Source organism: Pseudophryne corroboree, chromosome 3 (genome assembly GCF_028390025.1).
Source record: "Pseudophryne corroboree isolate aPseCor3 chromosome 3, aPseCor3.hap2, whole genome shotgun sequence".
NCBI classification, from domain to species: domain Eukaryota; kingdom Metazoa; phylum Chordata; class Amphibia; order Anura; family Myobatrachidae; genus Pseudophryne; species Pseudophryne corroboree.
In genome coordinates this window covers 684,196,127-684,212,691 of record NC_086446.1, presented here as the reverse complement: position 1 = coordinate 684,212,691, position 16,565 = coordinate 684,196,127, and the positions used below count along the sequence as shown (strand labels likewise).

The 16,565-nt window shown below is 42.8% G+C and overlaps 1 protein-coding gene across 1 annotated transcript in view; it reads right to left on the bottom strand.

Moving 5' to 3' along the window:
* Positions 1–16,565, bottom strand: part of COL17A1 (collagen type XVII alpha 1 chain) — an 83,311-nt gene that overhangs the window by 60,559 nt on the left and 6,187 nt on the right. The window contains exons 2-3 of the mRNA XM_063963292.1: positions 8,462–8,527; positions 1,250–1,300 (exon numbers count right to left, since the gene is read on the bottom strand). Of these exons, the coding sequence (XP_063819362.1) occupies positions 1,250–1,300; positions 8,462–8,516 (106 nt within the window). The 5' untranslated portion in view covers positions 8,517–8,527. The remainder of the gene's footprint in view (positions 1–1,249; positions 1,301–8,461; positions 8,528–16,565) is intronic.

Genomic DNA, 16,565 nt, shown 5'->3' with positions numbered 1-16,565 from the left:
GATATGTGGCCATGTGCTGGGGTGTAAAGGGATATGTGGCTATGTGCTGGGGTATAAAGGGATATGTGGCTATGTGCTGGGGTATAAAGGGATATGTGGCTATGTGCTGGGCTATAAAGGGATATGTGGCTATGTGCTGGGGTGTAAAGGGATATGTGGCTATGTGCTGGGCTATAAAGGGATATGTGGCTATGTGCTGGGTATAAGGGGATATGTGGCTATGTGCTGGGGCGTAAAGGGATATGTGGCCATGTGCTGGGGAATAAGGGGATATGTGGCTATGTGCTGGGGTGTAAAGGGATCTGTGACCATGCGCTGGGGTATAAGGGGATATGTGGCTATGTTCTGGGGTGTAAAGGAATATGTGGCTATGTGCTGGGGTATAAGGGGATATGTGGCTATGTGCTGGGGTATAAAGGGATATGTGGCTATGTGCTGGGGTATAAGGGGCCTGCAGCTGTAATCCGCTTCCATACTTCCAGGTAGACTCTCCGCTGCTGTCCTTAACCCCGGGCATCTCTGCTGCCCAGATTTAACGGGCATTGGCGGCAGCATCGGACTGGGAATTAGCTGTAGCTGGCAGTGACTTTAGCAGGCATTGGCAGCTGGCGTGGGTGGCAGTACAGTAGCGGGCTCTGGCTCCAGCTATAGTGCTGGTAGCGGGCATGCCTCACCAGCCACTGACCTCACCGCACGCTACTGATGGGAAGGAGGGAGTGAGGTGCAGGACTATGAGACGGAAGGAAGTTGTGAGGTGCAGGGGTATGAGAACAAACCCACAGAACTGTTTACACACCCGCATACAATAGGCCCCTCATATATTTCAGCTCCAGGCCCATGTGGACCTTAATCTGGCACTGCATTAATGTCTAGATACATTCTTAGAGGGATTTTCAATTAGCGTTGTTTTGCAGTTACAATATGAAGCTGGTCACATCACCGCTAATTCTGGTAAGCCAACATCACAGATTTTCCTCTGCACCTTTATGGGGTGGTGCGAAAAAAATGTTGATGTTGGTGGTGGCAAGGTGCCCAGAAAGGTGGTCTAAATGCCAACACATCGCAGCCATGGCTGCTAACTGAATATCCCCTCTCCCTCTTACATTTTACTATTTAAATAAAACATGAAATATTATTATTATTATTATTATTATTATTATCATTATTGTTACTATTATTAATATTATTGTTACTCTGTTAATGATATTTCAAAGAAACCCTACAGAACTTAGCAAACATGACAACGTACTTGGTGGTAATGATACGAGTCTTGATGAGCTTGTCACTGTTTCAGTATAGTCTGGAAAATGAGAAAAAATATATAAGTTATCTAATTCTGAAAAATAGACAAAATTTAAACAGGTCAACGTCAAAAAAATTAGATCTTGTTACATGAAGCCTTCATCTTTGTTTCAAAAATATTATGAGTTAAGCCTTTTTTAGAAATATAAAAGATACAAATGAAGCCATTTTATCTAGAAAGCATCATGATATCAGACTAAAGTATCAATATTGTCTGTAAGATGTAAAACTTTTTACATTTCATATAAAGAAAGTCATCATCTGCGCAGATATAGATATTCATGCATATACTGTAAAGCATTTTACATTTTACAGAAGCTGCACCCTGACAAAAATGCTTTGAATTATAGCATTGACATGTTGGTCGCTAAGCAGACTTCTTTCTGAATTGAGTGCCAATTAGAGGAAAATATTGTATACGGTAGCTGGCTGGTTTTGCATGCGGAAGTCACCTACAGTATGTGGGATTTTTTTATGGATTCGTGTATATTTAGTGCCGCCTTTGTGGAAAAATTTTGTGCATATAGTCTAAGTGAGAAAATAAATGGCACATATACTTGCAGACGTATGCTTAAAATTCTCTGAAAATCATCCTGTAGCATCATCAAGCTGCCAGCTTTCAGTATATTGGCTCTGATTGATCACATGACCTTGGTGTCAAAGGAACGTATACCCACACCAACGACTGTAAATAATATGTAAGGTATATATGACTCAGAGAGTGAAGGGCACAGTTTTATAATGTATTTTTCCAACAATTGTGTGTCAATAACTGTTTATAACGACTAAAGTTTTATTCAGGCTATTATACCCACAAGTAGCATGTAAATCACCAATATACCATATTTCTGTGTGCTTAATACATTTTATTTTCTTGATGTCAACGATCCTTTAAAATATAAAAATCCTGAATATGCACACAATAGGTTTATTATTCGATATAAGATCTTCACTGTAAATTCAACAGTAACACCCAACGGGATGCAGTTAATATGCCGGCTGTTGGGATCCCGGCGTTCAGGAGACCGATCCTGGAATCCCGACAGCTGGTGAAATACCAACGTTCCGACAAACACTGGGTATCCCCACATTCGGTTGGTGGGTCCACCCCACCAACTTAGTGGGAATAGAACCTGTGGCGATCGAAGCGAGCCACTGGGTCCGACTCATGGCGAGTGGACTCGCTGCCATGCTGACGGGATTCTGGCAGATGGTGTGCCGCTGCCGGTATACTGACAGCCGGCATCCTGTCTGCCATAAAACAAACCGGACGGACCCCACCCAACAACTGAAATCAATTTCTGTATTAAATGGGGACTGTAGAGATTTGTGCTGATGCCTTAAAATTAAATATGTAAAAGTATAATAAAAAATGTCTATTATATGTTTCTCTATCGTCCTAGTGGATGCTGGGGTTCCTGAAAGGACCATGGGGAATAGCGGCTCCGCAGGAGACAGGGCACAAAAAGTAAAGCTTTTTCCGATCAGGTGGTGTGCACTGGCTCCTCCCCCTATGACCCTCCTCCAGACTCCAGTTAGATTTTTGTGCCCGGCCGAGAAGGGTGCAATCTAGGTGGCTCTCCTAAAGAGCTGCTTAGAAAAAGTTTAGCTAGGTTTTTTATTTTACAGTGATTCCTGCTGGCAACAGGATCACTGCAGCGAGGGACTGAGGGGAGAAGGAGTCAACTCACCTGCGTGCAGGATGGATTGGCTTCTTGGCTACTGGACATCAAGCTCCAGAGGGACGATCACGGGTACAGCCTGGATGGTCACCGGAGCCACGCCGCCGGCCCCCTTGCAGATGCTGAAGACAGAAGAGGTCCAGAATCGGCGGCTGAAGACTCCTGCAGTCTTCAAAAGGTAGCGCACAGCACTGCAGCTGTGCGCCATTTTCCTCTCAGCACACTTCACACGGCAGTCACTGAGGGTGCAGGGCGCTGGGAGGGGGGCGCCCTGGGAGGCAAAATGATTACCTATAAAGGCTAAAAATACCTCACATATAGCCCTAGAGGCTATATGGAGATATTTAACCCCTGCCTAATTTCTCTAAATAGCGGGAGACGAGCCCGCCAGAAAAGGGGCGGGGCCTATCTCCTCAGCACACGGCGCCATTTCCTCTCACAGTTCCGCTGGTCAGGACGGCTCCCAAGTCTCTCCCCTGCACTGCACTACAGAAACAGGGTAAAACAGAGAGGGGGGGGCACATTTATGGCGATAATTTGATATAACAAAGCAGCTATAAGGGAGCACTTATTATAAGGCTATCCCTGATATATATATAGCGCTTTTGGTGTGTGCTGGCAAACTCTCCCTCTGTCTCCCCAAAGGGCTAGTGGGTCCTGTCTTCGTTAGGAGCATTCCCTGTGTGTCTGCTGTGTGTCGGTACGTGTGTGTCGACATGTATGAGGACGATATTGGTGTGGAGGCGGAGCAATTGCCAAATATGAGGATGTCACCCCCTAGGGAGTCGACACCGGAATGGATGCCTTTATTTATGGAACTACGGGATAGTGTCAACACGCTAAAGCAGTCGTTTGACGACATGAGGCGGCCGGACAATCAATTAGTGCCTGTCCAGGCGACTCAAACACCGTCAGGGGCTGTGAAACGCCCTTTGCCTCAGTCGGTCGACACAGACCCAGACACAGGCGATGACTCCAGTGGTGACGGTGACGAATCAACCGTATTTTCCAGTAGGGCCACACGTTATATGATTTTGGCAATGAAGGAGGCGTTACATTTAGCTGATACTACAGGTACCACTAAACAGGGTATTATGTGGGGTATGAAAAAACTACCTATAGTTTTTCCTGAATCAGAAGAATTAAATGACGTGTGTAATGAAGCGTGGGTTGCCCCTGATAAAAAACTGATAATTTCAAAGAAATTATTGGCATTATACCCTTTCCCGCCAGAGGTTAGGGAGCGCTGGGAAACACCTCCTAGGGTGGACAAGGCGCTAACACGCTTATCTAAACAAGTGGCGTTACCCTCTCCTGAGACGGCCGCACTTAAAGATCCATCAGATAGGAGGATGGAAAATATCCAAAAAAGTATATACACACATGCAGGTGTTATACTACGACCAGCTGTAGCGACTGCCTGGATGGGCAGTGCTGGGGTAGTTTGGTCAGAGTCCCTGATTGAAAATATTGATACCCTGGACAGGGACAATATTTTACTGTCGTTAGAACAAATAAAGGATGCATTTCTTTATATGCGTGATGCACAGAGGGATATCTGCACACTGGCATCACGGGTAAGTGCTATGTCCATTTCGGCCAGAAGAGCTTTATGGACGCGACAGTGGTCAGGTGATGCGGATTCAAAACGGCATATGGAAGTTTTGCCGTATAAAGGGGAGGAGTTATTTGGAGTCGGTCTATCAGATTTGGTGGCCACGGCTACAGCCGGGAAATCCACCTTTCTACCTCAAGTCACTCCCCCACAGAAAAAGGCACCGACTTTTCAACCGCAGCCCTTTCGTTCCTTTAAAAATAAGAGAGCAAAGGGCTATTCATATCTGCCACGAGGCAAAGGTCGAGGGAAGAGACAGCAACACGCAGCTCCTTCCCAGGAACAGAAGCCCTCCCCGGCTTCTACAAAAGCCTCAGCATGACGCTGGGGCTCCTCAAGCGGACTCGGGGATGGTGGGCGGTCGTCTCAAAAATTACAGCGCGCAGTGGGCTCACTCGCAGGTAGATCCCTGGATCCTGCAGATAATATCTCAAGGGTACAGGTTGGAATTAGAGACGGATCCACCTCGCCGTTTCCTGAAGTCTGCTTTACCAACGTCCCCCTCCGAAAGGGAGACGGTTTTGGAAGCCATTCACAAGCTGTACTCTCAGCAGGTGATAGTCAAGGTACCTCTTCTACAACAAGGGAAGGGGTATTATTCCACTCTTTTTGTGGTACCGAAGCCGGATGGCTCGGTAAGGCCTATTCTAAATCTGAAGTCCTTGAACCTGTACATAAAGAAGTTCAAGTTCAAAATGGAGTCACTCAGAGCAGTGATAGCGAACCTGGAAGAGGGGGACTTTATGGTATCCTTGGACATCAAGGATGCGTATCTCCACGTTCCAATTTACCCCTCACACCAGGGGTACCTCAGGTTCGTTGTACAAAACTGTCACTATCAGTTTCAGACGCTGCCGTTCGGATTGTCCACGGCACCTCGGATCTTTACAAAGGTAATGGCCGAGATGATGATTCTTCTTTGAAGAAAAGGCGTATTAATTATCCCATACTTGGACGATCTCCTAATAAGGGCGAGGTCCAGAGAACAGCTAGAGATGGGATTAGCACTGTCTCAAGAAGTGCTAAAACAGCACGGGTGGATTCTGAATATTCCAAAATCCCAGTTAATGCCGACAACTCGTCTGCTGTTCCTAGGGATGATTCTGGACACGGTTCAGAAAAAGGTTTTTCTCCCGGAGGAAAAAGCCAAGGAGTTATCCGAGCTTGTCAGGAACCTCCTAAAACCAGGAAAGGTGTCTGTACATCAATGCACAAGAGTCCTGGGAAAAATGGTAGCTTCTTACGAAGCAATTCCATTCGGCAGATTCCACGCAAGAATTTTCCAAAGGGATCTGTTGGACAAATGGTCAGGGTCGCATCTTCAGATGCACCTACGGATAACCCTGTCTCCAAGGACAAGGGTGTCTCTTCTGTGGTGGTTGCAGAGTCCTCATCTATTGGAGGGCCGCAGATTCGGCATACAGGATTGGATCCTGGTGACCACGGACGCCAGCCTGAGAGGCTGGGGAGCAGTCACACAAGGAAGAAACTTCCAGGGAGTATGGACGAGCCTGGAAACGTCTCTTCACATAAACATTCTGGAACTAAGAGCAATATACAATGCTCTAAGCCAGGCAGAACCTCTGCTTCAGGGAAAACCGGTGTTGATCCAGTCGGACAACATCACGGCAGTTGCCCATGTGAACAGACAGGGCGGCACAAGAAGCAGGAGTGCAATGGCAGAAGCTGCAAGGATTCTTCGCTGGGCAGAGAATCATGTGATAGCGCTATCAGCAGTGTTCATCCCGGGAGTGGACAACTGGGAAGCAGACTTCCTCAGCAGACACGATCTTCACCCGGGAGAGTGGGGACTTCATCCAGAAGTCTTCCACATGCTGGTAACCCGTTGGGAAAGACCAATGGTGGACATGATGGCGTCTCGCCTCAACAAAAAACTGGACAGGTATTGCGCCAGGTCAAGAGATCCGCAGGCAATAGCTGTGGACGCGCTGGTAACGCCTTGGGTGTACCAGTCGGTGTATGTGTTTCCTCCTCTGCCTCTCATACCAAAAGTATTGAGAATTATACGGCAAAGAGGCGTAAGAACGATACTAGTGGTTCCGGATTGGCCAAGAAGGACTTGGTACCCGGAACTTCAAGAGATGATCACGGAAGATCCGTGGCCTCTACCTCTAAGGAGGGACTTGCTTCAGCAGGGTCCCTGTCTGTTTCAAGACTTACCGCGGCTGCGTTTGACGGCATGGCGGTTGAACGCCGGATCCTAATGGAAAAAGGCATGCCGGAAGAAGTCACTCCTACTTTGATTAAAGCAAGGAAAGAAGTAACCGTGCAACATTATCACCGAATTTGGCGAAAATATGTTGCGTGGTGCGAAGATCGGAGTGCTCCGACGGAGGAATTTCAACTGGGTCGATTCCTACATTTCCTGCAATCAGGATTGTCTATGGGTCTCAAATTGGGATCTATTAAGGTTCAAATTTCGGACCTGTCGATTTTCTTTCAAAAAGAATTGGCTTCAGTCCCTGAAGTCCAGACCTTTGTGAAGGGAGTGCTGCATATACAGCCTCCTGTGGTGCCTCCAGTGGCACCGTGGGATCTCAATGTAGTTTTGGATTTTCTAAAATCTCATTGGTTTGAACCACTAAATAAGGTGGATTTGAAATATCTCACTTGGAAAGTGACCATGCTTCTAGCCCTGGCTTCTGCCAGGAGAGTGTCAGAATTGGCAGCTTTATCTTACAAAAGCCCATATCTGATTTTCCATTCGGACAGGGCAGAACTGCGGACTCGTCCGCATTTTCTCCCTAAGGTGGTGTCAGCATTTCATCTGAACCAGCCTATTGTAGTGCCTGCGGCTACAAGTGACTTGGAGGACTCCAAGTTACTGGACGTTGTCAGAGCATTAAAAATATATATTGCAAGAACAGCTGGAGTCAGAAAATCTGACTCGTTGTTTATATTGTATGCACCCAACAAGATGGGTGCTCCTGCGTCTAAGCAGACGATTGCTCGTTGGATCTGTAGCACAATCCAACTGGCACATTCTGTGGCAGGCCTGCCACAGCCTAAATCTGTAAAGGCCCACTCCACAAGGAAGGTGGGCTCATCTTGGGCGGCTGCCCGAGGGGTCTCGGCATTACAACTTTGCCGAGCAGCTACGTGGTCAGGGGAGAACACGTTTGTAAAATTTTACAAATTTGATACTCTGGCTAAGGAGGACCTGGAGTTCTCTCATTCGGTGCTGCAGAGTCATCCGCACTCTCCCGCCCGTTTGGGAGCTTTGGTATAATCCCCATGGTCCTTTCAGGAACCCCAGCATCCACTAGGACGATAGAGAAAATAAGATTTTACTTACCGATAAATCTATTTCTCGGAGTCCGTAGTGGATGCTGGGCGCCCATCCCAAGTGCGGATTATCTGCATAAATTGTACATAGTTATTGTTAACTTATTCGGGTTATTGTTGTAGGAAGCCATCTTTCAGAGGCTCCGCTGTTATCATACTGTTAACTGGGTTTAGATCACAAGTTGTACGGTGTGATTGGTGTGGCTGGTATGAGTCTTACCCGGGATTCAACATCCTCCCTTATTGTGTACGCTCGTCCGGGCACAGTACCTAACTGGAGTCTGGAGGAGGGTCATAGGGGGAGGAGCCAGTGCACACCACCTGATCGGAAAAAGCTTTACTTTTTGTGCCCTGTCTCCTGCGGAGCCGCTATTCCCCATGGTCCTTTCAGGAACCCCAGCATCCACTACGGACTCCGAGAAATAGATTTATCGGTAAGTAAAATCTTATTTTTAATCAGGTTTGGTTTATAGAACTAAGCTTTTCAAAACCGGTGCACAGTTATAAGTTGACCATATTATTGAAACAAAGGAAAAAGATAATAAGTAAATCTTACTTCTTCCTGTAACTTCCCCACCGTCCCGGAAACTTTTTTTTGTTATAATATCCATTCCATAGTCCCCTGAAAAGAAATAAAAACAGTGAGTTAATGTGTTTTTTCTGTATAATATACAGTATGGGGCAGATTTACTAAGTTTTGGGGTGGGATGTATTAACATACATCGCTGCCCCTCGCCGCCTATCGCAGCGATGTTGATCGCATATATACTAACATATGCGATCAACATCGCAATGCGGTGATGGAGGACCCCCGCAATACCTATAAGGTGGTGTGCGGGGGTCTCCGTCACCTCCCTGGGCTCTCCTTCTCCTCAGCTGCCAGGAACAAGACAGCAGGCTGTCCCCGGCGCCTCCTCCTCCCCCCTGCACCCTTCCGGGTCCAGGCTGCCTGGAGGAAGGTATGCTGGGGAGGAGGGGATCGCATCTGCGGCAGAGGGCGACGGAGGCGGCAGAGGCAGCGGGTTGCGGCGGCCGTCGATAAGAAGCCCGTAGGCTTCTATAGCCCTGGAAGGCGAAAAACCGGCAGCCGGGTCTTCGTACATTTGAAAATGCGGTAAAACCCCCCGATAACGGGGGTTTTACCGCATTTTTCCCTTAGTACATCCCGCCCTTGGAGAGGTATAAAGAGGAAAGAGATAAAGTAACAACCAATCAGCTCACACAGCCTGTAACATGGTAGCCAGGCATTGATTGAATGGTACTTTCTCTCTCGCCCTTAAATCATATATACTTTTGACATGTACAAATTGTAAACACATGTTATTCTTTTACCATAGAAGATGCCATTTGGCACATGCTATGCTTTTACATTTTCCTCACTGTTTTTCAGTTTAATTATTTAATGTTTGCTTAAGTATTCTACATAAAAACATGTCGAAATATTCTCATTCTGCTGGAACATAAACATAGACACAGAATTTACGGCAAATAAGAACCATGTACCCATCCAGTCTGCGCTTTAGGGTTAGGGGTTAGAGTACTGGGGTAAGGGTTAGTTTAGGGAACTGGGTTAGGGTATTAACAGTGGTGGCTGCTGCCTGTGGGCTGCAGCATCGACCACACATTGCATGGGGGGTAGGGATGAATAACACATATTATAAACATATATGTAATGTTATATGTAATATATGTGCTGGCTACCTTAGCCCGGGGATCGCCAGCACTGTGTGTTTCACGGTTGCCACTGCACCCGGGACTCAGCATTAGGCTTCACTTCTCAGTTCTCTATAAGTCCACCCCCAGATTCCTGTGAAACTAGCCAATGGGAGTCTTGGGGTGGGATTATAGAGGAAGTAGAAGTGAAACCAAATGCTGATGCAGCGGCAGCTGTGAAACTCACATCACTGCCGCCCCCCAGGGTAAGGCAGCCAGCACATATATTACATAAATTACATGTAGGTTTACATATGTTGACCTTCCCCTATGCAATGTGTGGTCAGCGTTGCAGCCCATGAGCAGCAGCTGCCACTAGGTATTAGACAGAAACATAGAATTTAACTGGCAGATGAAGAATCAGTGGAAAAAAACTAAAGCAGACCAGACATTTGTCTTAGTGGTGGAAGGTACATGTAAAGTGTGTTGATTCCACTGCTTTTAGGCAGTAATTTGTGGTTGAAGGGGACAAGGGGAGGTGTTACCCGTAGCAACCAATCAGATTCTAGATATAATTTACCTAGTACATTCTCTAATATGATAGCTAAAATGATTGATTTACAGTATATGGGCAACACCTACACTTTTGTTTTTTTTTGTTTTTTAAAGAAATGCTAAATCTCCCCTGTAAGGAGCATTTATATAGACAGGCATACCTATTGCTACTGATAAAAGAACAAGAGTTGAGGCCAAATAAATATATATCCCCAAAAGAAAAACACTTGCAGCCTTATACATTTATCCTGTGCCACAAATGCTCAGTGACTTCTGCTACACTGATAATATAATGGGGGAGATGTACTAAGCCTGAAAAGTGATAAATATCACTGTGATAAAGCACCAGCCAATCGGCTCCTAACTGCCATGTCAAAGGCTGTGTTTGAAAAATGACAGTTAGGAGCCGATTGGCTGGTGCTTTATCACAGTGATATTTATCACTTTTCAAGCTTAGTACATCTGGCCCAATAAGACATCTTCGCTTTTCCAGACAGGATCACATCTTCTGCAGAGCTGTCGGAGATTGACCAGTGGCCTGTATTAGCCATTTCTGTGACACTGCCTACATAAGATTTACCATTAGCTTTACCTTTCTTGGGCTCTGAAATTGCCCGTGACAATACCAGGTAAAACGCCACATAGCTACCAACCTGACATTGTGATAATACTTAGTTTCCAATTTTCCAGATATTTTCTAATTACAATTGGTCTGAACTAACAACAGATGCAAACAAATGCATCTAACCCCATATCATTGATTCAGCAACAACTTATTAAAGTTGCAAAATAAGTGAAAAAAATATGGAAACAAATTGTCAAATTTAATTAAAATGTTAGAAACTGAGAATTTGACGGCAGATAAGAACAATTTGACCCATCTAGTCTAGTTTAGGTTAAGGGTGAGGGTTAGGCTATTAGTGTTTAAGTATAAGTGGTTGGGGTTAGGAATAATCATTATTTTATTTCTATAGTGCACTTTCTCCTGTTTGTGGCTAACGCATGCCTGCACAGTGCAATAGTATCCAGTACATGCTTTCCAGTAACATTCTAGATGTTCTAGAAAACATAGATCAATTGTCAACATGTTCAAAATATGTGGATTGTGTCGATTGTTTGGATTATTTAGATGTGTATTTTATGGTAACAACCAAGAAATAAAACACATACAAAATGTCAGACATGTTTTTTACATAACGTTAGTTAATGTTAAGTGATCAAGTGTTCTGCTTGAGGTCCCTACCACAAGAGAAAAATTCTAGATCTGGGTGTAATCATTTTTGTGTGACTTCCAAAGCACATGTGTCTAAGCTTTATCAGATCACTAATGGCCCATCTGTGTTCTGAGCAGGTCTACAAGGACAGAACAGGTATGGCAACAGAAAAAGTTCTTACCTGAAGTCCTATTGGGCCATTAGTGAAAGCTAGTACACAATTAGAGCAAAAACCTTATTGTAACTCATAGCAACTAACTAGGTTTCAATGGCCTTTTATTTCTAAAACTGTTTAGAAGATTGTAAATGTTTCTTTTATGGAAAGTACCAGTACTTTAGCTCCTATCCTCCAATGTCTGCTGGGCAACAAAATGGCGCTCTCTAGGAAATAATGCTTATTAATTCTTGTGAACATAGATCTTTTGGCAATACTATGATAGTGTTGGGGAACATATGACAAGTTTACCCTGGCAAATAACCAAAATAATCAGCAGCAGAAACAGGAGTGTCTTTCTTATGTGGCCATTTATGTCATATCTAGAAAAATTGTAAAAAGTGTTATCTATTGTATAGATAAGCGTGAACTAAGTCTAAAAAAAACATTTAGTGTCAGAAAGAGCTTAGTTTAAGTCGGTCTCACTTTATGACTTGACAAATAGTCTTAACACCAACAATAGAGTAAAGCATACTTTCTAATCGTTACCTGTTTAAATATGGTGTTATTTTGTGTTTTTAAATAGAGCAGTTAGTGAAAAGCATTTTTGTTACTTCTAGGCATATCATAATGACAATTCCCATTAACTAAAAGTTAAAATACAATTTGTCACTTTTACAAGTTTGACTAAAGCTTTATAAAAAGTATTTTTAGCTACTTGATTAATATCTGTATGTGGCAGTAACTGGGTTATAGTGTCCACACATGCTGTGGACCATACACAGATAACCATGGAATGATCAGGGAACATTATGGCTACATATGTTGATGGCCAAGTAATACTGATTTGGTTGCTTAGGCCCCAGGAAGTAGGGTGGGAACTTGATTTAAGTACAAGTATTATACATCCAGGTCAACTTGAGGTAAACAGAATCGCTGTTGGACCTCTATTCAATCTGCCCCATTTGCCATCCTAAATAACAATTATTTTAGATATTTCACATGGCACAATGGTTGTTTCATTTGGTAAGCATATTGGATGCATGAGCATTACAGTTTTACCGCATCTGTGGCATAGAGAACCTCATATAACTACTATGTGCTGTTGGGGGACTATGCTCATTCGACCATCTATTCCTGAGATATTCGTGTTACCTCCATTCCCCTTTACACATAACATCTTAACTAATGTAATCACATGACTGGCAGAACCCTGCCCCCCACATAAACAGTCTGCTCATTTTCAGTGGGCTTGAATATTCTGATGATCTGATTTGCTACAGTGTGTCCACTTCCCGCCCACTTATAAACTATGGACTTACCAGAGGAGAAGGAGACCAAAATTTCCCACAATAAAGTACTCAGACATTAGGCAAGCTTGCCGGCAATCATACAAATGACCAAACTGACCAATCAAATCTCACCGATATGTAGCCTGCTTCAGAATATTCACATATAACCATGTTATATTATTATCGTGGGGGAAAGAAATCTAGTTATCCTCAGCCAAAACTCTCAGCAAGCTGAAACAATCCAAGTTCTTACAGATGCAGTAAACAGAGTTTTCTATTTATCCAGGGTTTATTAGGCTTACAAAAAGATTGAGAAGACTGATTCACTACTGAAAGCGTCTGTGACCTCAGTCACATTGCGTGATCATTATAATCTGCACAGTATTCTGTTCCTGCAGGCAGTTGGCATGCAAACACCTGTGTATATACTGTATATTATGATGATACTACATCCCTATTTATCCTGTGTGAAGTAGAGTAATTCAAGCCCTTATAAAGTATAGCTTGGAGGGAAGAATAAAGAACAGTGATACATGAGTCCTCCAGAGAATGTCTTTCCTAGGGAAACAAATCTATAGTTTCAAGTATTTGGAAAGTTGAATGAAAGGTGGCACAACAAAGCTGTTCTGTATAGAATGTCTGATAGATCCATTGTACACCTTCTTGGAATCTGTGGTTGGCATTGATGTACACTGAAGAGGAACAATGGCTGACATATGATACAATTCATTGACATGATTCTTTCATGATCTTTTAAACTAAGGAGCAGGTTTATCATAGCTTTGAGAGAGAGAGAGAGAGAGAGAGAGATAGTGGAGAGAGATAAACGGGTATATTTACTATGTCTTGGAGAGAGATAAAGCAGACAGAGCTAAAGTACCAACCAACCAGTTCATGTAAAATTTTAAGCATAGCCTGTAACCTGACACTTAGGAGCTGATTGGCTGGTACTTTAGCTCTGTCAACTTTATCCCTCTCCAAGGCTCAGGAAATAGATATTATCCTCTCTCTTCACTTTATCTCTCTCTAAGCTTTGATAGATTTACTGAGCTTCTGAAAAAGAAAAGTGGTGTTGTATCCCATAGCAACCATTCAGATTATATCTATCATCTTCTAGCATGTACAAAATGATAGCCAAAGTCTTATTGGTTGCTGTTGGCAACATCTCCATGTGTCATTTTTAGACATTTTAGCAAATATAGCCCAAAGTGAGCATAAAGGAGCAAAGGGATTATCTAAGGTCAGGTAGCTGGTAGACCATAACAGTGACAATGGGCCTAATTCAGATGTGAATGGAGTGTGCACAGACATGGTAATGCAGTAGGTGGCATCTGGTGTAAAGAGATGCCTCCTGCATGCATTCGTGATCCAGTGCTGCATCCCAAGATGCAGAATCAGATCACTTTCAACACCATCGGCCGGCTGAGCGACTCATCAGCTCACGACAGCTGGCTACTGCAGCTCCTTCCAAGAGGACAGGAAATCTCCCCTGGGGATTCACATGTGTGTAAATCCCCACCTATTGAATTGTGCTGCTTCCTGTGATTAGCAACGGGGTAAACCTCACAGCTAACTGAATATGCACATATATTCTGAGCAAACTATGAAAACTATTGACACTATCCATATGAGGTATGAGCTACCAACACTGCTTTTGTACTAGTTCTTGTTTCTTTAATATCACCATTTAGTTGAAAAGGCTGTCTCGTAAATGTTAGTTCTGCCCACAAAATGGCTGCTTTAGTGATGTCACTAATAAAAATTCAATAGCTTAAATAGTGAAATGAAATTTATATACTACTTTTATCGGTGTGCAGTCTCTTGCCTGTACACTATCTCCAAAATGCAGGACAGGAGAATAAATGGAGTGTTTTATTTAGAGTATAACACATTTTTTACTTTATTTTATGGATTCTAGAACATGCAGAGAAGGAATTTGTGCACTAAGAGTTTATCACTTTGTTGTTATAAAATTGTGTAATATAAATCTCGTTCCATTCAGCTAGAACCTGGTGGGGGTAATATACATTTGGCATGTTATACATTTGGCATGTGGGTGTAGACTAAGGCTTTCCAATGGTGGGCCCAGGAACCATATGAAGTGGTTTTTGGACACACAATCGTTAGACACAAAGATCTAAATGTACACTTTGTGGTAATTGGTGCTATTTATTCGACAATTCTAACCGAAAATCACATAACCTCACCATCACAGGGATATCCTTGTAGTAGAAACCCGCTATTAGAAGCATGGGAAACCTTAATGAAGCCACTCACACAAAGCATTACTAATAGATCAATGCAAAAAGGTTCATATGGTAATTTCAGTAATAGATACTATTAAATCAAATTTATATTGTGTATATATAGGTGTAGAGGACTGTAGAGACCTATCGGAGCCACAGACAACTCTGTACAGTCTTCACTGATTTAAAAAAAAAAGTAAAATGAAGACAAAAAGTGATGAAAAGTGAGAATAAGAAAAATAAATAAATAAATAAGGAAACAATCGCTCCTTGACATAAAGTAAATATGAACTTGAGGGGAAGGATTCAAAATTGTATTTTTGTGATTTACTAGCTTGTTCCCATCTCATGCCCATGCTTTTAAATGAAAGTCCTGTTACTTTTTAAAAATATAACATGACATTGCAATAAAAAAGCACAGAAATGCAAAATTGTCCCAACAATGAAGGTGCTAAAGTAGCTTTGGTTCTTAAGAGGGTAATAAGTTGGGACTAATTGGGAGAACGATTATCAATTACCATCTCGTAAGAATTTAATGTGAATGCTGCATATTTCATGCTGGCTTCACTCCCTGTTTTTGATACCTAATGGTGATTTAAGATTTATGGGCCTTATTCAGGCTTATTTGTTAGCAAACCAAAAAAAGCACACTAATGGCCAAAAACCATACGGCACTGCATATGGGGCAGTTGTAACATGTGCAGAGAGAGTTAGATTTGGGTGGGGTGTGTTCAAACTGAAATCTAAATTGCAGTGTAAAAATAAGCACCTGTATTTACCCTGCACAGAAACAATATAACCCACCCAAATCTAAATCTCTCTGTTACATGTGCCCCATCTGCAGTACAACATTGTTTGCCCATTAGTGTGCTTTTTTTGGTTTGCTAATAAACCTGAATAATTCCCTATGTCTTACAAAATGTGGTGTCGAGTATTGGTTATACATACTACATGATCTGGTTATTATCTGGTATGAGTTAAAAAGAGTTTAAACAAGTAATAAAATTAATATCTGATCTAATTGTAATGTTACTACCAATGTGACACAATGTGATATTGTCGTGTTTAATGAGGGACCCTTGCTGGGAGAAATGTAATTTTATACAGTATATCAAGGAACTTTGAGATCAGTGCTATAAATGGTTCAGATTGCTATTTTGCTATTCAGATTGCTATTTTGCTATTCAGATTGCTATTTTATTGTTGAGTCCATTAACTATCTTCATAAGTACTACTAATCTCACATATTATTAATTGTTGAGTCCATTAACTACTAATCTCACATATTATTAAATCGGGACACTTTTGATTAAAGTGTAATACAAAAAGTAATGACTGATTTAAACCATTTAACCAGACCCCTTTAATTACACACTTAAACCAAATTCTTAGCAAGCATGTAGTTAAAATAGGTCACACAAACCGCCTTCAATACTGGTGAAACAACTGGCATGTACTCAGTTGTGCTCCAGGTGTTCGATTTAAGCGAATATAATACGTACAACCAAATTTGTTGGTACATGCACACAAGGAATTTGCAAATGGT